Here is a 21,040-nt window from a genome sequence, read left to right on the forward strand (position 1 = left end):
GGCTAATGTTTTACACTAGAATCACCAGGCAACGTCTCAATATGCTGCTATAAAACTCTGTTTACCATGGGCATATTAGTTTTTCGGTTGTACTTGGTTTAAGTAGACTTATAAAAATGTTATTCTTTGAATGCGTTTTAAAATAATCATTCCAATGCATGTCAGCTTGTGTCAAACATTCTCGTAAATCAAATGACTTCATCTTGAGTCTTCTATACGTACTCTGAGAACACTGACCTGACTAAAGTAGATGTTTTGCAGTGCAGTCAGCTATACAACCCTGGACTTGGTCTGGATAGGTGCTCCATGTTCTTAGGCAGACAGACCTTTGACTTTAACTGCGACTGTCTCCAAATGGATCAGAAGGACAGAGAGACACAGAGCTTCACTTATGGCTACTGATAGCTGCACTATTAGGACAGCTCATATCCTTTTATATACATGATTCTATATTTGCAATGCAATGTACCGATATGATGCATTTTGCCAGCTGATATAGTGCATTAGTAAAAATCCAAAGAGCTCTTTACACACACTAGCTTTTAGAGTATTATCTTGTAAATCGGTTTCCAACAGATAAGCATATGCTGTGTTGAAAAGTAACACAGCAGCTTGTATTTCTTGGAATAAATTTGTTGATGACATCACTTCCTGCAGCGATGAAGGTGGTGATGGAAACCCTCTGACGTGTGGATGTGTGATGTGTTTGGAACCAGCAGAGGGTGACACACAAACTGTCACCATCCCCATTCCTAAGAAAAACCTCCAAACATCAACAGATCATTAAAGTACCAAAACATCCTGCAGAGGTCTGGATAAAGATATGGTACTGTATTTCCTGCTGACCACAGCTTTAGACATTCTAGAGATATTCTGTCCACAGGCCACACAGCGAAAAGGAAGATGGCTGAAATTAACATTTGGTGGGAAAATAAAGGCACGCATTGAGAGGAAAACTGGGTCAGCAGACTACAGGCCTCCGGGCTGCTTTCCCATAAAGACCAGGAAGTGATGCTGACCTCTGACCTTTGACCTTTAACCTTTGAGCTGTGTCTTGTAAACTCCTTCTGTTGGAACCGGTCTCTGGAGAGCTGGAGTCTCCAGGGCCAGAGGCTCGGCTGCACCGTACACTGGGCTGAATTCCAACTAATCTTAACAAATAAAGATTCCCTACTTGTGTTTCTTATGACATACAAGAGGGATGCCCGTACTTGCTGTCTTATAGGTTCATTTCACTGAAATTATATAAATTACGTACATGTTTTCATCCTTAACACTAATTTTATCTGGGAAGGAAATTTCATTCACCTTCGCTATTTTGTGGATCAACGTTCAGAGGCAGGTATCTGAAAACCTGAGCACAACCACGGAGGCAAATTGATAGTAAGTGACACACTGGATTTTTAAAAAATTTTTTTACTGGGGAACAGATCCTTTAGGAACTGTCGCCATGCAGGAAGTAAAAGTGTCCCTCTTTTTTTGGAGGATCAATAGTTCTGCACGACAGTGTGTAAGCCACTATGAGGAAGTATAACTCTAAAGGTTTTGAGAATTAAGTTGGAGGAGAAAAAAAAGTCAAAATGTGTAATATCTTAAGATTAAAGTGATCATAATATGAAAGTAAAGTCATAGTTGCTTCTGGCACAAAATGTCAAGTGAATAGATTGAGCAGATTGCATTTTATTCTTTAGTTATTTTTCCATACAGTGGCCTTGTAGTTTGGGTTAGGGTTCGGGCAATTTGATTTTCAAACCTTCCTTTATGTCTTTCCTTCTTCAAAAGAACATACACTACTTAAAGTGGTAATCCTCAACTGATGTATTGCTTTGTCTTTTCTTCCTTCGTTCCTAAGTGAATTGCAATGCGTGGCCAGTACTGTGACATCTTCTTCTTTTGGATTTTTTGTTGATTAAGTTCAAATGTCTTTAGCTTTAGTTTTCTTCATTCACAGTAACTACCTAGTTCAGACACAGACGCACTGAATGAACTGGATGTGTGAGTTGATATAAAAATGCTTCAGATCATTACCTATCTTTTTTGTAATGTTAGTGACCAGTCCTATGTATATATATATAGGTTATGATAGCGCTTTTATCATCTACACGAGTAGTCAAAGGGCTCTGAACAAACCCAAAGTCTTGTGAAACCAAATTTTGTTTAACTATTGTTGCTGCTCACAGATGATATGATTATTTCAGTTGTTCTACTAAAACTAAAAAAATTAAACCAAGGTTGTAATAAATGTAGTTTCCTTTAAAATGTAGTCTAAATGGACGCCATTTTACACTATATGCACACGGGACCACACCTTTAGATGGTTGCTGCAGGGTATATTATGGCCTTGTTATTGTAGTAGTTTTGTATTAAGAGAGTATAGAGACACAGTAAAACTGAAGGGGTGTATATATACTTTATGTATAGCATCACACAGCTGTAACCAGGCTGCTCCAGTGTTGGGATTAGTAGTAGTTTTAAAAATCGCAGGTGAGACATATAATGTTGAGTTCTACTGTGTAATCACATGAGGGTGAACAGAAGGCATATCAATGTAGAGTTCCACTGTAGTCACCAATGTACAATATCACCAGACTGCTGGAGAGGCTTTACAAGTTAGACCAATTTAAAATACTCCATCTTACTATAAAATACATTCATTTTAGGTTTCACAGCTTTAAGGACTGCAGAGCATATTCTGTCATGTCTCTGTAGTCTGAGACCTTATTTCATAAGCATTGGCATGTACTGCTTGATATTACGATCATCAGTACAGAGTGCGGAGTCTATGGCTGTACTTTCTATCATAGCTTTTCATCAGTCATTTGCCATTGTTTTGCATTTTCCTGGTTCAATATATGTCGAACACATTACAAAATGGCATGAGCAGAAAGAAGTATTGGGAATAACAAGACTTGAAAAAAATCCAATCTTTTACTTGATATGTATTATTTCCAGAAAACTATTCTGTGACTGGAGGGACTGGTATGCAGTGGCGTATTTACCTGTAGAAGTGACTGATTACACTACTGTACTTCTACTGCTATAGTGGTAATATACCAGGGAACCAGTGGGACTTCTCTATATGGTCACATAAGTGACTGCCGACAGGGTGTCTGCTGGTGCTCAGAATAACACCACATAAGACCTGTGTTCAGAACAACTGGTTACTGTTTGCATGGTGGGAAGCCAGTGAAGTATCGAGTCCTTATTTCTTCACTAGCACTAACAGGGAACCTGTGCAGGGAAGATGGATCTGTCAACATACATACGGGTTATACTCTCATGGAGGCAATTCACTCCACATTTGGAGGGAAAAGGGGAAAACTTGAGTGAACACCTGGCAACATACTGCAGGCTACTGCCAAAAGCCACTACAGTATAGCATAAGGGTCAATAATAACTGCATGAACTTGCAAATTCACTAAATCTCGACTGGCCAAGCTGCCGATAGAGCCACTGTTGCTCCCGTGTGTTTGTGCTGTTGATCCGATTCACAATCAGCAGGATCAATAGATGAGATTAGAGACATTAGCACCTTAATACATCAATAAACAATCATGATGGCTACCAAATCAATAAATTAATCACACAGCAAAGACTCAAATCGAATCAGTCCGTTACCAAGTCAACTAAACATCTAGACGTTAACTAATCCATCAGCCAGCCAAGTGGGCAGCCTATCACTATTAAACGATTTAGTCAAAAGAAAACTCCACCCTGCAATGATATTAAATGAGATTTAAAGTTTTGTTTTCTTTTGGCGGCACCGGTGACGAGTATCGGTAATTGCAGCCATTTGTTTTTCAATAGTATCTTTATGATATGAAAATCTTGAAACTTTCTTGAGCTGTATAATATAGGACAATTAACATCAAGTCCAGTAATTGATTTTTAGCCAGACTAGTGGCGGGGCTCCAGAGATGTCTGACGTTCAGTCAGTTTGAGGGTCCATCACTTTCGCCTGGACTGAAAAATCCACTTTGTCCAATACTGGATAACATTGTCATTGTGGGCACGTTAGCATACTGACGTTAGCATTTAGCTATGCGTCGTGCTACGTACAGCCTCGCAGAGCCGCTAAAATGGCTGTAAAATGTCCATAAAAGTAGGAAAAACCCTTCACAAATCTAAAACAAAATGGTCAGCCATGAAGTATATGTGATTGGTGGTTAAAAAATGGTTAAAACATGCAACATCCATCATATTATCTTTTAAATCTAGCAGTAGAAGAGTTTCTGATCATTTTCCATTTGTCAAACAGCAAGTCAGTTACCCAGCCAGTCCAGTCTCGCTCTCTATTTAAGGCGTGTTCATAATTGCTTGATTGTATTTTTACTACATGTATTATTTCCTACAGTCCACTGAGTGGTGCCACTCTTCACTTCTTTCTTTGGATTATCAGAGCTGAACTCTCGGCCATATCACCACCTATCAGTCCTGTTTTGACCAAGTGTTGTCCATCTTCTCCAACTCCTCCTCCACCCTCTCTGCTTCTTCGACCTGTGTCACTTTGCAGTCCCTAATATCTTCCATCTCCACCATATCATCCTTCTCTTGGCTCACCCTTGGCCTAACCTCTGCTCCAGGCATCTCTCCACTTTGATTTTCAGGTTGTCCAACGCCTGAAACATAAACCTCTCCTCCCTGACCAACTGCTGGACTAATTCTCGCTTTTTCTGATTCAACCTGGAGTTCAGAGGTTGCTCTTATCTGGTCTTTTATTGACGTAGAGGATTCTTTCTCCTCCACCATAGTGACAACGGAAAACTCTCTCTTGCTGTCAGGGCTGGCTTTGACGACGGTCACACTACTTATTCTGCTCCCTATAGGTGAGGAGGGGGACAGGGGACTGGAAGGCGACAGAGGCAAACTGCTCAGTCTGTCTTTAGAAAGCTGATCAATGGAAGAGTAAAGGGCAGGACCTTTAGAATCTCCCTCAACTGGTGAAGGTTTAGCAGTTTTGAGAATCCCCACTCTCATTATTTCTGTTTTTTCTTCTGTCATTGGGATTCTGGCTCCTTCCAGCTCTTGTTCCTTCAGAGAGAATGGCTTTGAAATCATATCCCCTTTGGCCATAGATGTCACAGATGTCTCAATTCCTGACTTCAAAGTCGGACGAGGTGAACTTCCAAAGGACGGGTTTTGGTCTGCTGGAGAAGTAGAGGGGGTTTGTGGTGATACTGGCATGGTGTCAAGTTTGAGGCTAGCAGTAAGAGCAGGTGAGGGAGTTCGGGTTTGTAATGGACTAGCACTTTTTCCAAAGGATGAAGATGGAATAGGGGATTGGCTAGACATGGCTCGGCCTGATGGGAGTTTGGGGCTTGGAGTGAGGGCAGCCTCCGATGGAGTATGTCTTGAGCTAAGTTTGGGGCTCGGTGTGACCGGCACGGGTGAGATAGGAGTTTGTAACAAAGAGACTGAAGATGGAGGGGATGAACCTAAGCTTATTAAAGCTAGGCTAGCACCACAACCTGATTCCAGATCTGGGCTGGAGCTTGGGTCAGGGGGAGTTCGGGTAACTGGAAAACCTGTGCTAGAACAGGGATCGGGTTGACCAGTAATGACAAGAGTGACACCTGGAATGGATCCAGGCATGGGGGCTATTGGTGTAGAGGTTTGTAGCGGCCCAGGATCAGATGCCTCCTCATTTTTTAACACCTTCCCCCCAACATCTCCTTGTTTCTCTGTTGTCTTAAATGCAGGAGATGGAATGTGAAGAGAGCTGGGGGCAGGAGCTGCTGTAGTATCAACAGACAGTGTGACCAGAAGGTTGGTATGAGGTTCAGGACTGGGCTCATGTTTAAAGCCCTTCTCAGGAGCAGACGTAGAGCCCTGGGCCCGATCCTTACTTTGGGTCGAGGGAGAATCAACAGAACCTGAAGTCTTAGCCTCACGTTGAGGTGAATCAAGCGTTTGACTCTTTAAGGGTTCGGTTTCAGGTTTGATACCAGGTTTCGTACCACGTTCAGGAGCAACTTCAATGTTCTCTGCCTGCAACACTTCCTCCAGCACTACAGGTTGCTGCTGAATAGCGAATCTAACACCTCCGCTCTCTGTGCCTGTCCCCTCTCTTGCTTTAATGCCAACGGGGTCGCTGCTCCGCCTTAGCCCGAATATGCCAACACTCTTCCTGCGTTTTCCCACATTCGGAGCGACCCCATTGGAGCCCTCTAAAGGCGGTCGGACATCCTTGAACATGCTTCTTAGATTGTACCCGCCCTCCTTCCGATCGTCACTGTCCTGGGACTGGTCCAGCTGGTCCCCTGAACTGACCAATGGATTGGGACCTCCATGGAGCTTCTTATCAGTGTGCGTCACCCGGAACCTGAAGGGATCATGATACATTCAGGATGAAATATTTCTACTACATGCACTCTGCACAGGTGGTTTAATCGTCTGTTACCTGCCAACAGAGAAGACAGTCTGCTCTCCAGGTCGTTGTTTAGAGCGGGGGGTTCGGCTTTGTCGTCGGCCCTTTTTAGACCGGACCTGGGCACAGAGGTGGCAGGAGTTGTGGTCGGTGCCTGAGTGGACTGTATGGTGATGGGGAGGAACACCACCAATGGACTCCTTACGCAGCCTGGGCATCAACATCATAATTAGTATTACCATGAACATTGTTCTTATTCTAGTGGTATGTGTATAGTATGTAATGTGTGTAGACTAAAGTGGAATTACGCTTCCCCGGGCTGTATGTAAGCAAACATTCAGGTGTTGTTCGGACATATTGAGCACATAGTTCTGGCAATGTTAAATAATTTAAGTTTAAGAAAATCAATGGGTTTAGTTGGTCACAGTGGTGATGACGAGGCAAAATCAGGGATTAGACGTTATCAGTCTTTTTAATTGTACAACAATTCTAATTGTTCACCCTTGACATTGTTTGGAGGCGTGAACATGCAAAGTCCCTAAATGCTGGTTTTGAAATGGTTGATTATACAATAGTCAGATATGGAAAACCGTTACAACTGCACTGTGACATTTAGGGCCCTGTCTTGCACCCAGTGCTGCGCAGCACAAAGCCCGACGCAAGTGTCTTTGCTAGTTTAAGACCGACGCAGTTGTCAGTTTCCTGTCCAGCGCCCATGTCATTTAAATAGCAATTTTTATTTTAAAAGCAAATTAGTAAAATGCACCTAGGCTCGTGCACAGCGCGCGCACACTATGCTTGTTACACACACACAGGGAAGCGCAGCAGCACACAAACATGCAAAAGATTACAAATACAAATATTACGGTGCAAAAGGGAATGGGAGATGACACTGATTGGTTTATTGCATGTTACGCCCAAAACACACACACTAAGTACAACCCTTTTGAACCATGCGCCTGGCGCACGGACCCTTTTTTCCGCCGTCAAACTAGCACTAACACTTTTCATCCAGTCCTTCTAGTTGTGGAGTTCGCTGGTGCTAGGCTAGCGCAAGTCAACAGTATCTGCTAGCCTGCCATTAAAAGCAGTCTTACACAATCCACCCGAGGCAAATAAATTATAACGCCAGACTATCGATGTAAATGTCTGTTGATAAAATAATGTTAGAAACAAAACTACCCTTGCATCTCAGAGATCGCATTACAATTTTAGGGACTAGTTTCTCAGCAGCGGCGGAATTTTACTTAGCTCCGGTTAGTAGTACTGCGCCATAAAGTAAACAGAGATGCGCACTCCAGTCGGGAAACCTAGTAGCTACCGGCAGAGACCCTACTCAACTGGCAAATGTGTAGTGATCATTTTAGACCAGATGACTTTGAAAAAACCCACAATCTAAAGGACCACAAGTCACTGACAACGAATGTGGTTCCATCCGTCTTTCTAGATGCACCAACAGCTACTAATGAACAGGTAATAACTTTCGGTAGGCTACTCCAGCTAATAAAGCTAGCCCCTTTCATAACGTTAGCCTAGCTGCTACTGATAGATTGAGACTGACAACGTTAGTGGAATGTTACTGTTCAATGCATTGTGGAGAGTGACAACGGTATAGCTACACTCTTGGTAGATACCTGGCTGGGCTAACCGCTAACTTTTTAAATTGCTGACAGAAACATCATGTAAGCTCAGACAGTTTACATGCAAATTGCTAGCCCGTGTGCTTTCATGTACCGGTAACGTTATGTGAGTTATAGCCTGGCAGAGTGGAATTAGTTGGAGCTCACAGCGCTAGGTAAATAAACTTACGTGATTGTCATGTAAACCGGCTTTCTCAGTAGCCTAGGTAATATCACTCCGCCGCTGCTGTAGCCTATGCTACCAACTACAGGGAACAAAGTATAACTATTGCAATGCGATGCAAGGGTAGTTTTAATTCTAACATTATTCTATCAACAGACATTTACATTGATAGTCTGGCATTATAATTTATTTGCCTCGGGTGTACTGTGGAGTGTGTAAGACTGCTTTTAATGGCAGGCTAGCAGATACTGTTGACTTGCGCTAGCCTAGCACCAGCAAACTCTGCAACTGGAAGGACTGGATGAAAAGTGTTGAAAACTGTCTCCACTGATAAATAACACACTGGCTAACTTGGAAATGAGGACCTATGTCCAAAATTCTGAACCACCCCTTTAAGCTACAAGTGAGGAAAGAATACACTGTACTCATCCACCCTTGTGACATTACCATGCAGTCAACAGACAGTAAATGTCTCACTAATACACACTCTGTTGGATGAGCTTACCTGGGGTCATGGCGCACACATACATTTTGGTTCCCAAACATCTCATTGAAGGCTTCCATGTTAGCTAGAGGTGACAACAGGAAGAATCCATATAAGAGTGGCACTAATCGAGTACTAGTAGATGGATTTGCTGATACATACTGATCTTATAAAATTGCATGGCAAATGTGTATCAACTCCAAAAACAGCACAGCAGGATGACAGTATAGAAAGGACAGTAAATTAGATGGAGAATAAACTAAAAGGTTAGGATTAATGTTGATGAATTCAAAGAAAATGAAACTGTTCAATCCAAACTGCTATTCAGCAATTCTTTTGTCACCTTCATTTTCAATAATGCATTTGAGGATCTGCTCCACTGTGTCCTGGTTCTCCTCGTCCTCATCTGAAACACAGCATAACAACTGACCGATTAAACCCACAACTTTTATATGTTGCAGTTGCCAAACACCTCAAACAACACAATTTACAAAGTGAGCGTATGTTTGAATAGCTTTGTGTGAGAGTACGTGGGATGCAGGCATTACAGAAGTACACAAAGGTGTGTGAGGGTTTGTGTATTTCTGCAGGAGTGTTGTGGCTGAAAAAGAGTGGGAGCAAGGGAGAGAGAGAGAGAGAGAGAGAGATGGAAAGAAACACTAAGATGACAAAAGGTCAAAAACGTTGAAAAAAAACAAAAAAAACTTTTCATTAGGAGGCAGTATTGTCTCTAATTCTGTAGGACAAGTAGAAAATGTAAAGTTCTCTCTCTTTCAGTTTGATGCTATATCTCCAAACTGGCGGGAACAAACACAGCTCATCCTCTGTATATGGAGGAGGCTTTACAATGCTGGTTGATTGGTACAGCTCGACTTGACTCGACTCTACTCATTTTTGTTACCAGGTACATTTCTAGATTTTGTTTTCCATTGCAGATAGTGCCCCATCAGCGCAGGCTGGATTCTTAGCTTTTCATAGCAATGCCGCGAGAAACTGCCGTGACATCATCTTCAATGCCACACAGGTCTAATGGACTCGTTCACCAGCAACCAAAACGGAGGAAAGTCTACACCTCGTCAACTGACCACACCGTGGTTCAGTGGGCCCCCACTGTTTTTAAATCTTGGTCGAGTGAATAAAAAGGTTGCATTCGCTATGGATGGTGGCTTGGCTATTTAAAGAAGGCAGGTATGTGTGGGTTATGACGATTTTCTCTTACCAATCAGTGGTCTGCAGTGTTTTAAGTGTTTCTTGGTATAAATACTGTATTTCTATTTTAGTCCCTGCCTGGTCATTGCCCAATGCTTTCAACACGCAGACTTTCTACTCTGAATTTGTGCTCTACTTTGTGGAAAACTTCCCTAATAATTCCTAACGAAGGACTAAAGCCTATAGTAGATACTGATGAGTTATAGAAAACAGACTGGGAGATCCTATATTATTTGTATAGATTATTAAGTAATGATTAGTTCATGAATATCTGTGAATCGATCATATTGACCACTTTTTTTGAGTCCTTCTGAATTAATTACTGAGTGCCCCAAATGACTCATTAATTACATTACTTAAACATGTGTTACTATTTTTGTTTCCCCCCCAAAGTGATACATAATACTAAGTATTTACTAAGTAGTCCCTCATTATTTCTTCATCATTATCTTATGATCACTTAGCCTTTTTGTGTCCCTTGTGCTGTTCTCTAACTCATTCATTCAAATCGATATCTACTATAATATATTGAATTGAATTAATAGTGTCCTGCATTAGCAATTATTAGGCAAGTATTTATTAGTTATCAAGTAGTTCCTGATTCATTCCTCACCCATTTCTCAATTGACTAATCATTAACTAATTAACTAATATTCTGCAGGGTGTGGAATCGTAGGCTATATAAGCTGCTACTGAGTTATGATCAGCCAATACACTCACGTGCCGGCGCCTACATTATGTTTGCATTGGGCCCTCTCTCAGAAATCAAATGCTGGCCCACAGATTTACGCCCTGTCTCTTGAAACTCGCCGCGGCACTACCAGAATGCATTGCACGGCTGCTTACATAGACAGCGAATGGGAAGCAGGGAAATTATGGTCCATGTGGACACCTACCATCACATGAGAGCACCTTTTCTACAAACAACCCACCGTCTGCATTTCCCCCAAGCTTCTTCTCCTCCTCCTCCTCCTCCTCGTCTGGGTCGTCCATGTCTCCGGTGCGGCAGCGGTAGCCCTGCTTCTTCAGCAGGTGGCAGATGAGGAAGCCCAGCAGTCCGGTGAGGAAAAAGAGGAAGACTACCACAAAGATCATGTAGGGTAGGGGATGTTCCTCCACCCCTGAGGCTTCTAATTCAGTCATAATGTAGCTTCAATCGCAGTCACGGAGAGAGAGAGAGAGAGAGAGAGAGAGAGAGAGAGAGAGAGAGAGAGAGAGAGAGAGAGAGAGAGAGAGAGAGAGAGAGAGAGAGAGAGAGTACATTTTATCATTTCAAGGTACTTTCAGCATTTTGAGTTTCAACTACTGAGGCGTAGTTCAGACAAATAAAATAAAGAGACTCATTTTTGTTCAACGGATGTATGAACTGGGACATTAGTTTGAGTCTTCTGCCTCATCTAATGCTATGTTGCTTAGCTCTAATTAAACAGTATACAGCAGCTACCACCCACACATTACAAACACATTATAATTACTGAGATATGTGTTGTGTAAGAAAGTGACAGAGGAATAATTCCTGTTGCTGTTGTCTTTACAGGCAGTCGAGCTCTGAGACTTTTAGTCAGTGTGAGGACAAAAGAATAATGATTAGGAAGACAAAACTAACACCTCCAACCCCTAACCTCCAAACATAGTGAGGGTTAAAAACAAGACAAACCTACAGGCTGTGTGTTTGCTTCAAACCATCCTCACGACTTCTGTTGCAGACTGGTCAACATCAAGAGTCAGTCTGGGAAACAGAGAAAGGGAGGAAGATAAATCCATAAGTACTAACTGTCACTTCTGTATCTTTACAGACATTTAAATACACTGAGAAAAGAGAAAGAGAGAGAGAGAGAGAGAGAGAGAGAGAGAGAGAGGTGCATTTGGACATTTATGTAACATTCCACATTAGTTGTGGGGGGGGGATTGACACAGCATAGTATCACAATATTTTCCGTGGCAATACTGTATCGATACACGGATGCCAAGTATAGATCTTTTATTATATAAATTGCACATGAAAATTTTACTTTTTGGTACTAGAATAATAAAATTAATTGCTTCTTCAGTCCACCAGATTGGACTGATGTGTTAAATTAGCTATATCTTTTCTGTAAGGGTAGTATTCTATTTTAGTAACTGTTGTTTTGCCAACAGTTAGTGGACATTTCTGTAATTCTTTTAATTAATGCTGATGTCTCCCACTCGAAAGGTTTTTCAGACTTGTTTGCTCATAATTACCATGTTAATGGTATAATGTGAATAATCTGTTATTGTGAAAGGGAGCATTTGCTTTCTAATGGTTTTCTTAAAGTAAATTTGAATTGTACAGAAAAGCCAGGTCCATCTATTGCTCCAGCAAAGGAGTATTGACTAGTATCTGGGCAGAATACTGTATAACACAATATTTCCACAATGATTAGCCCATCGATGGGCCAAACTGCATAAAGATTTTCACATAAAACAACAGAAATCTGCTTAACCAAAGGAAAGACAACAGAGAGAACAACTTTGTCCAGCATCAACCGATTCCGAACTAACATATTTATACAACCGTCCCTGAACACTTCTTCTTCTTCTAATAATCTTCATGTATGTTCATGCAAATATGCACATGCCTGTAAAACCCATACTGTAGTTGTGATGTTTTTTAATATGCAATTTGTATTATTTTGCCCAGGCTGTAATCTCTCCTACAAATTAAAAAATACAGTAACATCGAAGCATCTTTCCTTATGCCTGATAGCGGACAAACAGATAGTTCTTACCATTTTCCTGCCGGTCAACATGTGAAAGTCAGCACGCTCAAAGTAGTGTGACGACAACAAGACAGAAAAAAAGCTGTTGAGATTGGTTGATTAACAATGTAAAAGTGTGTGTGCTGGATAAGAAGCTAACCCTCCTGTATAGTATGGTTCCCCTGAGCCCCACCTTGTCTGTCTATCTCACACACTGTCTGTTTGTCTGTCTGTCTGTCTGCTCAGAGGCAGAGTGAGAGAGGCACAAGAGAGGGAGATACAACACATAGTTCACAATTCTGTGCCCACTTATATATATAGGTTCATATATTAATATTTGTATATGTCACATAACATGTAATTGTGAATGTGCACACAGTAAATACACAAAGTGTAGATTATGAGTTACATATAGCAGCTTATCAGTGTTGCCCTCCTGCTGGCTTATCAGCATCCTTACACACACACACACACACACACACACACACACACACACACACTCAGAGATTAGTTCCATTTATGCACACAGTACAGTATGTCTGCAATGAAAGTTAAGATGATACACATCTTAACTGTTCAATCTTCGTTCATTTCTCACTGGTCAGATGCCATGCATTTTAATATTTCTTGCTAAGCACTCTGTCACTGACATAAATGTAACATTACTACTATTACTATAAATAATATAGGTTTGCCATGGGAAATAATAATACAAACAGGAAACAACCTAAAGCTTTTCAGGGACTTGTTTTAAACATAACCATTCTTTTGCTGAACTGGATGAAAGAAATGTTCCATGCCAAAATCATTCGATGACTCTCCTCTCAGGTGGTCCGATCAGAGGTTCAGTGCAGCATGCGTGTATAGAATGCATCATGCGTGTGATGGTCTGTTATCCCACCATGAAGGGACAGGAAAAGACTATAAACAGCATGAATAGTGACAGTTTGACAGTGACTCATAACAAGATTTCCACAGTTTGTCTAACCATGAGCAAAACCTTCACTACTGTTGTTTTAACCTCGCTCGCCAAAGCTTCACATGATGCTCATGTTCACATGTCTTAGCCTGCTGCATCATGTATTCTTGCTGTCACTGTCAACCACAGTAAAACCATTTCCTGTTTAGACACACACACACACACACACACACACACACACACACACACACACAGCCATGTGACAGAGCAGCTATACAGCTCACTCTTGTATTTTACTCAGTCAGAGAGTAAAGAAACTGATTTGGGATTTATCATGAAGTAAAATGAGTCTCCATGAAAACACTTCAGTAAATATCCATTAGCCAGGAGCATTTCCAACAACTGAGCCCCAGCACACACTGTTCTCATGTCGTCTTCTTGAAGGAGGAACATCACTAACACCTGAAGCAAGACGTCACAGATGTCCTCTGTCAGCATCGCAGCACATCTGTCAGCCCAATACACAGTTAGTGCAGCTACACACTGCAGTCAGAAGAGCTGGTGCATGTCAGGGAGCAGTTCTGCTGGTCTGCGCACACAGGGTGTTATAGGGAGAGCCAACGACACAGAGCTTAGTGCGTTATTAGGCGTTATTAGACCCAGGTCCACACACAGACAGCAGCACAGACCAGCACTCATTTCAGCCAAAAGCACAGAGCAACGTTACCGACAAGGTGCTGCTCTGGCCAATCAAAAGCAAGCACACATTCCTGGGAGATGCCTTTGTTTCTACTGTCCAGCTCGTGATCGCCATGACCACAGATATTGTAACAACCTGCCGCTAATACAATCCTGTGTCAGAGTATGATGATGATGATGATGATGATGATGAGCCTCTGTGCAGTGTGTTATCTGTCACACAAACTGGACTTGACTGTCTGGTCAGCGACATGCCTCCACCAACACCAACTGTCAAATGCATCACTAGCTTAGAGGGAACATTTATTATACCTCTGACATCTGTTATATCACGTGTTTCCAAGACTGGAATTGATCCGCCAACCTTCTGCGATCGAAAATGGGCGACCATTCTACCTCCGAGCTACAAGCCACTCAAGTTCCACAGTGGTTTCAGCAGGTTCACCTGGTCTGAATGCAGTGGCAATAACTACCAGAACATTACCATTTTACAAGTGGACATGGTGTGCTATTTCACATCCCCACGCAGTTTAACACAGGTGATAATCCCACTGAGCACACACTGCTGTCAGTGATCCCAGCAGAACGTTCCCTAAAGGTTCGATTTTCTCAACCTTTAAAGCAGAAGGTTATTGTTGTAAAACCTTTACAGAACCTCTGGGGAACCTTCCTGCTACCTAAACTTCTTCTGATTGCTCGTATTGGTATGATATTGACAGGGTGTCTGAAAAGACATGGATGGAAGAAACACAGGTGTTCTGCTGACAGCTGACAGTCTCTCTCTCTCTCTCTCTCTCTCTCTCTCTCTCTCTCTCTCTCTCCCTCAGCTGAAAGAGGCACTGAGCTGAAGGATGACTCAGCATCATTGTGACCTCCACAGAATGACGTGTGTTCAGGTTTTGTGACTGCATAGTGTTGCTCAGCATTTATACAGGGTACAGTGTGTGTGTGTGTGTGTGTGTGTGTGTGTGTCATCACAGGGCTCTATAAGAGTTTGCATGCATCATAACAGAGAAGAGAGAGGGTGGGGGGGAGGCTGCAGTGATGCAGCAAACAGTGAATGAGTGAATGATCAAATTGAAAAGTTGAATAAAAAGTGAATGTATGTTTCATCACACCATTCCCTTCATGTATGTTGAAGCTCAAAGTGTTTAAAGGGTAACATTATAAACTCAGGCTGGAGTATTTCCTGCAGGGCTATTACCGTAACTGGACTATTCTTCACTCCTAAGATTTTTCAGGGCTCTTCTGTGTGCAGACTGCATGTTGTCAGCGTGGAGGTCCCAGTGAACTCCTCGTGTGATGCAAGTCTTTGACTCTGCCTGTTTTAAAGGACACTGGAGGTGTTCAGTACATGAGTCCAAGTTCATGTGTCTCAGGTTAACTAAAAACACAAAATATGTCCTTGCCTTCAGCTCAATGCATGTAAGAAATATCCTCCAGATAGCATGGTCTCCAGCCCAGGCGGTATAATGGATACATGTAATACTAACAGAAACATCCACCTGCACAATCCACCTCTGAACAGTGTTAAGAGGACTGTCTTTGTGAAACACACTGCAAATGTGAACAAATAAATACAAAAAGGAAATATGTACAGATGGATCTTAAGCCCATCTATCTATCTATCTGTCTGTCTGTCTGTCTGTAGCCTATGCTGCAGCCTGTCCCTTTGTCATTATGTGCAACGTAACGCATGCGTTATGCCTTATGTGCGCACACTCACATATCAAAAAATGCATTGACGATGGCGACACCAAGTCCTCCCGGAGTTGTGCCTTTTGTCATTAGTTTTGCTTTCAATAACTTGGTAAATAGTGGCAGTAAGCGAACAGCTACATGCAAGGTGTGTGGCACCAAGATAAATGATGCCGGATCAACAACGTTGAACTTCATCAGGCAGCTCAGAGATGGCAAAAGTAGCCTACTCACTTCCCGTACTCAAGTAGAAGTAGCCTACAGCTACTTGTGTTAAAAAATACTCTGGTAAAAGTAGAAATACTGATTTAACTTCTTTGCTCAAGTAAAAGTAACAAAGTACAGGCTTGGACATTTACTTAAAGTATAAAAGTAAAAGTAGCCTTGCGAATCACAACCATTTTTTATGCAAAGCTACCTGGACCACACAAATGTTACTAGAGCGCAACCTGCGAAACTTTAGTGGATATGGAAAAAAAGGCTCTTTATATGCCATTGCCTACATTTTAAATGGATGTCTGCCATATAGGCCTAAAACATCACAGATATGATTATTGTGACAGAGACTGCATGGGACTCCAGGTTAATAAGATTCTGACTGAGTAGCAAGATATGAATTCAATTGTGATTATGTGACAATTCAAACATGAGTCCTCTAACTTACGTCTGACAGGTTTGAAACATTAATGTTAACATTAGCCCAAAATAAAGTCGATTTAAGACAAGACCAAGTAACGTTATCGTTAACTTAAGTGGTCTCGAAAACAGCGGCCTTGAGTAACGTTAACGTTACTACAGCACACTAAATCAAGTTACTAAATTCGTTTTTAATATAAAGCTATACATGCAGATATTGTATCAGCTAGTATTAGATTATTTTCAAATAAACTGAACGCTCGCTAACCTTATCATTTGCGTTACTAAATGCTAGCGAACCAAGGCATCGTCATTGCTAGCAGGAGAACAAATGTAACTGACCATTAACGTAAACTTGATAAAGTTACTGAAACAAACAGCAAATAGCTTTTGATAACAACAAAAAGATGCATTTACCTCTATGTGTTTTTTCAAATTTGATGGTGAATTCTTGAAAGCCATGCAGTTCATGGTGTTTCGGTTGGCACAATTTGCAGCGTATATTCCCATATTAGATTGAATTCGGTATTGACGCGAAAAATAATAACGGTAACTCCACTGAAATTATTTGAAACTAACGAGCCAATTTTGTAAAATGTAAGGAGTAGTAGTCGGCACAAAAATAAATAGTAAAGTAAAAATATCTGAAAAATAGGCTATACTTGAGTAGCCTACAGTAACAAAGTATTTATACTTCGTTACTTCCCATCTCTGTTAAACAGCTGGTGACAGGAATAGTTGACAATGACAAGACACGGATGTGTATACGTGACTTCTTACAGCATACACGATCCTACGTCAGCACGAGAGCCATCTGATGAATATTTGACTAACTTCCCGTGGGAAGGAAGGCAGCAGGCTGGAACATTCTCTGTCCCGCCGACCTCCTCTACATCCACAACAGTGATGTGTGTCCATGAAGTCCCGGTCACTGCGGACTGATCCACTCCCTATCCAAAGGTGCGCTGAACCTACACGCTCCACCGCATCCTGACTCACTGCGCTTTATTTAGAGTCCCGTTTTATGGACCGGAGAATCTCTCTTACCAGCCGTCAGTTAAAATGGTTCAATCTGCCGCTGCTTTCCTTCTCTGCAGCTACCAAGGTCTTAGCCTACACTTAAAGGCCTAACTGAATGCTTATATTCAATCCCATGGCGCTGCTCTTCACTTCGGCTCACACAGAGTCCATTCATCACCGTTGTAATTTGCCGGACCTTTAGCACGATACTGAGCTCGTATGACACGCATTAGCAACTGCAAGCAAATGCGTTTTGGTGGAAGACATGCACATTTCTAAAGTTTACAACGTTGACACGAGAAGATATGCCTATTGGTAGATCAGATGGAGCCGAATTCACCAGCCGCCTCCATCAATCAGTGACACATCTTGGGTTTAATTTATTTAGGAAGTCTACATTCCGACAAGTCAGAAAACACTCAAGTGCGAGATATTTCAATGAGAGTTTGGCGGGTAATTTTTCATGCAGGATATGGGTCGAATAGGCTATAGGCTATTAGTCTACAGCAGTATACCATCCCGTATAGTAACGCTGATTCACTGCAGCATCCTCCCCATGCACCAGTCAACAACAGCCCGGCTTCTCCTGTGATCACCCACCAAAGGTCCAGCACTGAGACACATGACATCTGAATCCTGAAGGTTAAACAGGCTAGCTACTTCATCAGTCATTGCAATCTGAAGACCATTGGTCCCCAGACACCACTACACAGAGACATAGCCATGCAGGAAACTCACCCTCAGGCAGCCAGGCACTCAGGCAGGCAGGCAGGCAGGCGGGGCAGGGACACCGCTGGTCCCGCTGCGGAGATGCTGTCCCATGGCTACAGCCTGTCCGTGTCCTCTGCTCGGCTGTCTGAGGACACGAGGACAGGAAGCTGTCTGTCTGCTCCATAGGCTGCTCCTATAGCTGAGCTCCACCTGCTTCACATGCTGCTGTGCAGGCTATCTGTTTTATTTATGGTCCACCCTCCACCCATCCCACAGCACAACATACTGCACAGTGTAATAATTCAAATCAGTTATTATGCACGTGCTATAAGGTTAGTAGGCTACAAATAAAAAAAAAAAAGCATTTTCTGATGATCAGCTATATTGTTGAATTGACTAAATGTTTTAGAAAACCTCATCAAATCCTTGCCCACATGTAATTTAATTATTTAATAATATTTTTCATTATCTGCTGTTTTATAGATCAAATCCAATATTTTCTGTCTTTGCTTCATCTACTATGGAAGCTCTGTCCAACCAGGAAAACATACATTAAAATAAAAAACAAAGAATAACTAAGATATATCCTTACTGCAAAAATATCCCAATATGTGTGTATGGTATATGTTTATTAATACTGATTTTTAATGGGGTTAGTGATGAAATACACATTTATTTCAGGGGTAAACTGGGACACTGTTTGAGCCAACAGATCGTCACCTCCGATAAGATCTCTATCAGAGGAGGAACTGAACAGCTTCATTTTGAATCTGTCGCCTGTCTCTGCCAGCTCACTGTGTCTTTTGTATTCTATTGTCTGTCCTGTCCTGTCCTTAAAGTATCCTTATCTGGACATGCACTTAAACCCCCTGAAATCTCTAAATTTATCCATTTTCCCCGACAGATTTGATATGGGATTTAAGACTGATAATGTCAATCAGCTTTTCATGTGTTTGAGTCCTCGAGCCTTTTAGGACCTTTTTTTTTTAGGACAAACTTAACCTTTAATTTTTTTTTCCAGTTCAATAATTCCATCTGCCTATTTCTGAGACCAATCTTCAGTCTTCACTGTCTGCATCCATCATAACACACAAACACACTTCATGGTCCATTTCTATTCTTGGTGTTTGATCCTCCCATCTTCCATCCATTTAAAAAGCACACTCTGTCCCTGCACAGGAAACAAAAGAAACCTGCAGCAGGTCCTGAGTTGTTGCTATAGTAGATGCTGCGCCTCATTAAAAGCTCCCTGTGCTCCAGATCTCATCCCTGCAGAGCTCATCTCATCCTCTCCTGCTGAGGCACTGCTTCAAAGACCAGGGGGCTGATACACAGATATATCATGTTGGTAATATTCAGTAACAATGTGATGTGTTCTGCTTACAAAGCAGCACTTTACCTCCAAGGTGTCATCAGCAATAATACAGCCTGACACTCATGTCAGCTAGAATTCCATGTCTTCCTACAGTTTTTTTTTATGGTATATACCATTATTATAGTGTTATACAGATGTTATTGTCCATTAGATTAGCATAAAATGAAAATGTGTCGTTGGCACTGGCATAGGCTATATGACAAAATACACCGTAAACAACAATACACAGCAATTGTGCATCTATAAATCTTAAAGTGACCAAGTGGCAGTCCCTCGGAATATCACAGCCATGAATATGATAACATACTAGGTTATATTTATTTCCCCACCTTAACATAGCCTAATAGGCCTACCATTCCCTCACTCACAGCACCAAGGCTGTGCCATGACAGGTGTCAATTAAGGTCATGGACAGCAGTGAGTTTGACATGACATCCTCAGATAACAGATTGCTTTGTATTTTTTTAGAATGCTCTGTGGAGAGACAGGAGTATTATCATGGTTATAGTTGTGATATTTATCATCATTTGTATTAGGATTTTTTCTTCATCATCTGCCTTTCTTGTTAAAACGAATAAGGCCGGTTACACACTGGATGCGTCGCGCGAGCGTGGCGTTTCTGTTGCGTCTCTCAGAAGCGTGGCCGCTGCGTGGATTTTTCTGTGTCCTACACACCAGAAGCGTGTGTGACGCGGCGCTGCTCCTGCTGCTAGGTACAGGGAGGGCTAATCTCGGGACATAGCGCCGACACATTCAAAGTCTGAAAAATGGGTAAGTGGGCTGTCTGTTTATAACAACTTAGTGTAGCTGGACCGTCACTCAGAACACACACTACGTTGTTATTGTAGCCTATTCTACCCTTTATATATAGGCTTGTTCGACGTATGGGGAAAGAGTTGTTAAACTTAAAATAAATATATAGCCTACTGATTTGATTAAGGTAAGACAACGTCGGCAGTATTGACTGCAAAATATGTTACAGAATATTTCGTTCTGTATGACAGGTGCTATATTGGAAAATCTTTTCTCTGAATTTTTTTTATTACATTTATATCTACATTGATGTCAAAACCTAGAGACTTTCAAACATCAATATGTCATTTATTAATATGCATTCGTGTCTAAATGACATGTAAACATATTTTCCTATTCTATTTTGCATGGAAACGCTTTCAACACGCTCGCGTCTCGCGTGAAAAATAGGCGTCGGTTCTATTTCTAGCAGGCATGCGTCTCAGGCGCGTCTCACGCAGGCAGTGTGTAAGCTCTAACCTGTTAACATGGGAGCCGAAATAAAAACAGACACGCCACGCGGCTGACACGCTCGCGCGACGCATCCAGTGTAACCGGGCTAATGTAGTTTGTAAGGTAGCACTTAACTTTGAAAAGCCAAACCGGA

At 41.8% G+C, this 21,040-nt stretch overlaps 1 protein-coding gene across 4 annotated transcripts; it reads right to left on the reverse strand.

Annotated features, from left to right (window-relative positions):
* Positions 1 to 1,713: 1,713 nt before the first annotated feature.
* rell2 (RELT like 2) lies at positions 1,714 to 18,526 on the reverse strand. Of its 4 annotated transcripts, none has more exons than XM_036004195.1 (7): positions 18,294 to 18,526; positions 11,525 to 11,592; positions 10,796 to 11,013; positions 8,998 to 9,060; positions 8,676 to 8,739; positions 6,401 to 6,577; positions 1,714 to 6,322 (listed from the first exon to the last, which is right to left on the reverse strand). In XM_036004195.1, exons 3-7 carry the CDS (start codon positions 11,004 to 11,006, stop codon positions 4,429 to 4,431), a joined length of 2,409 nt encoding a protein of 802 aa, XP_035860088.1. In that variant the 5' UTR covers positions 11,007 to 11,013; positions 11,525 to 11,592; positions 18,294 to 18,526; the 3' UTR covers positions 1,714 to 4,428. The 4 variants fall into 4 exon arrangements, with proteins under 4 accessions (XP_035860088.1, XP_031175248.1, XP_031175246.1 ...); XM_031319388.2 differs by having other exon boundaries at positions 11,521 to 11,592; XM_031319386.2 differs by lacking the exon at positions 18,294 to 18,526 and adding an exon at positions 12,614 to 12,836.
* Between the last annotated feature and the right edge of the window lie 2,514 nt (positions 18,527 to 21,040).

Source organism: Sander lucioperca, chromosome 1 (genome assembly GCF_008315115.2).
Source record: "Sander lucioperca isolate FBNREF2018 chromosome 1, SLUC_FBN_1.2, whole genome shotgun sequence".
Taxonomy (NCBI): domain Eukaryota; kingdom Metazoa; phylum Chordata; class Actinopteri; order Perciformes; family Percidae; genus Sander; species Sander lucioperca.